This window comes from Lactuca serriola, chromosome 6 (assembly GCF_051521515.1).
Source record: "Lactuca serriola cultivar US96UC23 chromosome 6, Lser_US96UC23_V15, whole genome shotgun sequence".
NCBI classification, from domain to species: domain Eukaryota; kingdom Viridiplantae; phylum Streptophyta; class Magnoliopsida; order Asterales; family Asteraceae; genus Lactuca; species Lactuca serriola.
This window is the reverse complement of record NC_136413.1, coordinates 165,879,416-165,881,407: the sequence shown is the minus strand read 5'-3', so window position 1 is coordinate 165,881,407 and position 1,992 is coordinate 165,879,416. Positions and strand designations below refer to the sequence as shown.

The following is a 1,992-nucleotide window of genomic DNA, read 5'->3' as shown; positions in this document are numbered from 1 at the left end:
ATACATATAGTTTTGGTTTGCATTTTTTTACTAACTTTATTTATAGCAAATAAAATATCATACCAAATTACCATACCAAGTAAAAAGTCATAACTTTCAATAGCATTAACTAAACTTTCAGCTTCACTTTTAGACTTTGCATCATCACATGATGAACTTAATTCTATCAAGACATCCCTTATATGAGGAGCTTGAAACCTAATGGCTTTGACACTTTTTATTCTACTCTCCCAACGTGTATTAGATAAAGATTTTACCGTTAAGTTAGGGACTTTATCAAGTAATATTGACCATCTTTTGGTTGAACTTGAAAATAATACAAAAATGCGTTGCAAAACTCCAAAAAAAGAAATCGCTTTGGCACAAGAATGAGCCATATCACTAACAGTGAGGTTAAGACTATGACAAGCACATGACATAAACAATGCTTTTGGATTAATTTCAAGTAATCGTTTTTGAACACCTTTGTGTTTTCCTTTCATGTTAGAACCATTATCATAACCTTATCCTCTTACATCATCAATATTAAGACCATAAGATTTAATTGCATTTAATAACTCATTAAAAAGTCCTAAACCCGATGTATTTTCTACCTTTAAAAATTCTAAAAAAAATTCTTCAACTTTTATTTTATTATTAGACATGTTCACACATTGAATAACAAGAGTCATTTGTTCTTGATGACTAACATCGGGGGTGCAATCAAGAATAACAGAAAAATATTTTGATTCTTTTATAATAGTAATTATAGAATTTCTAACATTATTAGCTAAAATAGAAATGATTTCATTTTGAATTTTGTGTCCTAAATAATGAAGACGAGTTTGATGATTTTCTATGTGTCTAACATGTTCTTGCATTATAACATCAAATTCTGCCATCATTTGAATTGCTCCCAAAAAATTACCATTAGATTCTTGAAAAAGTTTTTCGTTACAACCTCGAAAAGCTAAATTATATTTTGCCAAATATTTAATGACAACAATTATTCTTTTTAAAACTTGCCTCCAATGTTCTTTTTCAGTTAAAACTTTATTTTGCAAATCTTTATCAATTGTTTTATTCTTATCAAATCTTGCTATTAGTTCATCCCAAGAATCCATACAAAAAAGATGTTGGGAACTATTTTCATGTTCTTTAAGTCTATCAAAAAGATGTTTCCAATCATTAAATCCATCATTTGCTAAAGAAATTTTATTAACATAATTATTAGGTTTAAACAATTTACAACAAAACAAAACACTTTATCAACTATTTTTTGAGTAAATTAACCATTTTCGATCTATCGTGTCACCATTACTTAACTTTCTAGTATAAGAAGCATAAGAAAAATGTCTAGATAGATTATCTTTAGGATACACAAAATTTGATTCTCTTATTGGCCCTTTTTCAATCAAAATATCTCTTAAGTTATTATCAAGATTATCCCAATTACTAGGATCATATAAATCTAAAGGTGGAATAAATTGTTCATTGTTATCATTCATGACATTTTCATTCTCATTCTCATTTGAAATGTTAACATTTTCATTATTGACATTAACATCTTCATTATTAATCTTTTCATCATCAAAATCAACATTTTCATTTGAAACTTTTTCTTGAGAAACATTTTCATTCATGACATTATCTTGCTCATTAAAAATAGTTTCATGTGTGAGATTATCTTGTTCATTTACTTGTACATCAGCAGAACTATTTTTAAAAAAAACCCTGTGCATAGACCCTTTTTGAGTTTCATTATCTTGTTCAATTTTTTGTTTTTTCTTTCGTTTTTCACTTCCAGACATATACTTTCTAGGATGCATATTCAATAGAGTGATAAGAGGCAATCATGCAAACAAACAACAAGCACACAGTGACACATATAACAAATAATAAAAGATTAGAGTTCTTGTTCTTTGTACCTACTGTTGACTGCCAGTGATGCTTTGATGGTAATTGGTAAACTGTTGATGCTGTGAGCTTTTAAATAACCTCTAAGCAACTGGA

The 1,992-nt window shown here is 28.0% G+C and overlaps 1 protein-coding gene across 1 annotated transcript; it reads right to left on the bottom strand.

Annotated features, from left to right (window-relative positions):
* Nucleotides 1-503: 503 nt before the first annotated feature.
* On the bottom strand, nt 504-1,790 carry LOC145060379 (uncharacterized). The gene is made up of 3 exons (XM_079008060.1): nt 1,295-1,790; nt 908-1,183; nt 504-769 (listed from the first exon to the last, which is right to left on the bottom strand). The coding sequence occupies exons 1-3, from the start codon at nt 1,788-1,790 to the stop codon at nt 504-506; spliced, it is 1,038 nt and encodes a 345-aa protein (XP_078864186.1).
* Nucleotides 1,791-1,992: the final 202 nt, after the last annotated feature.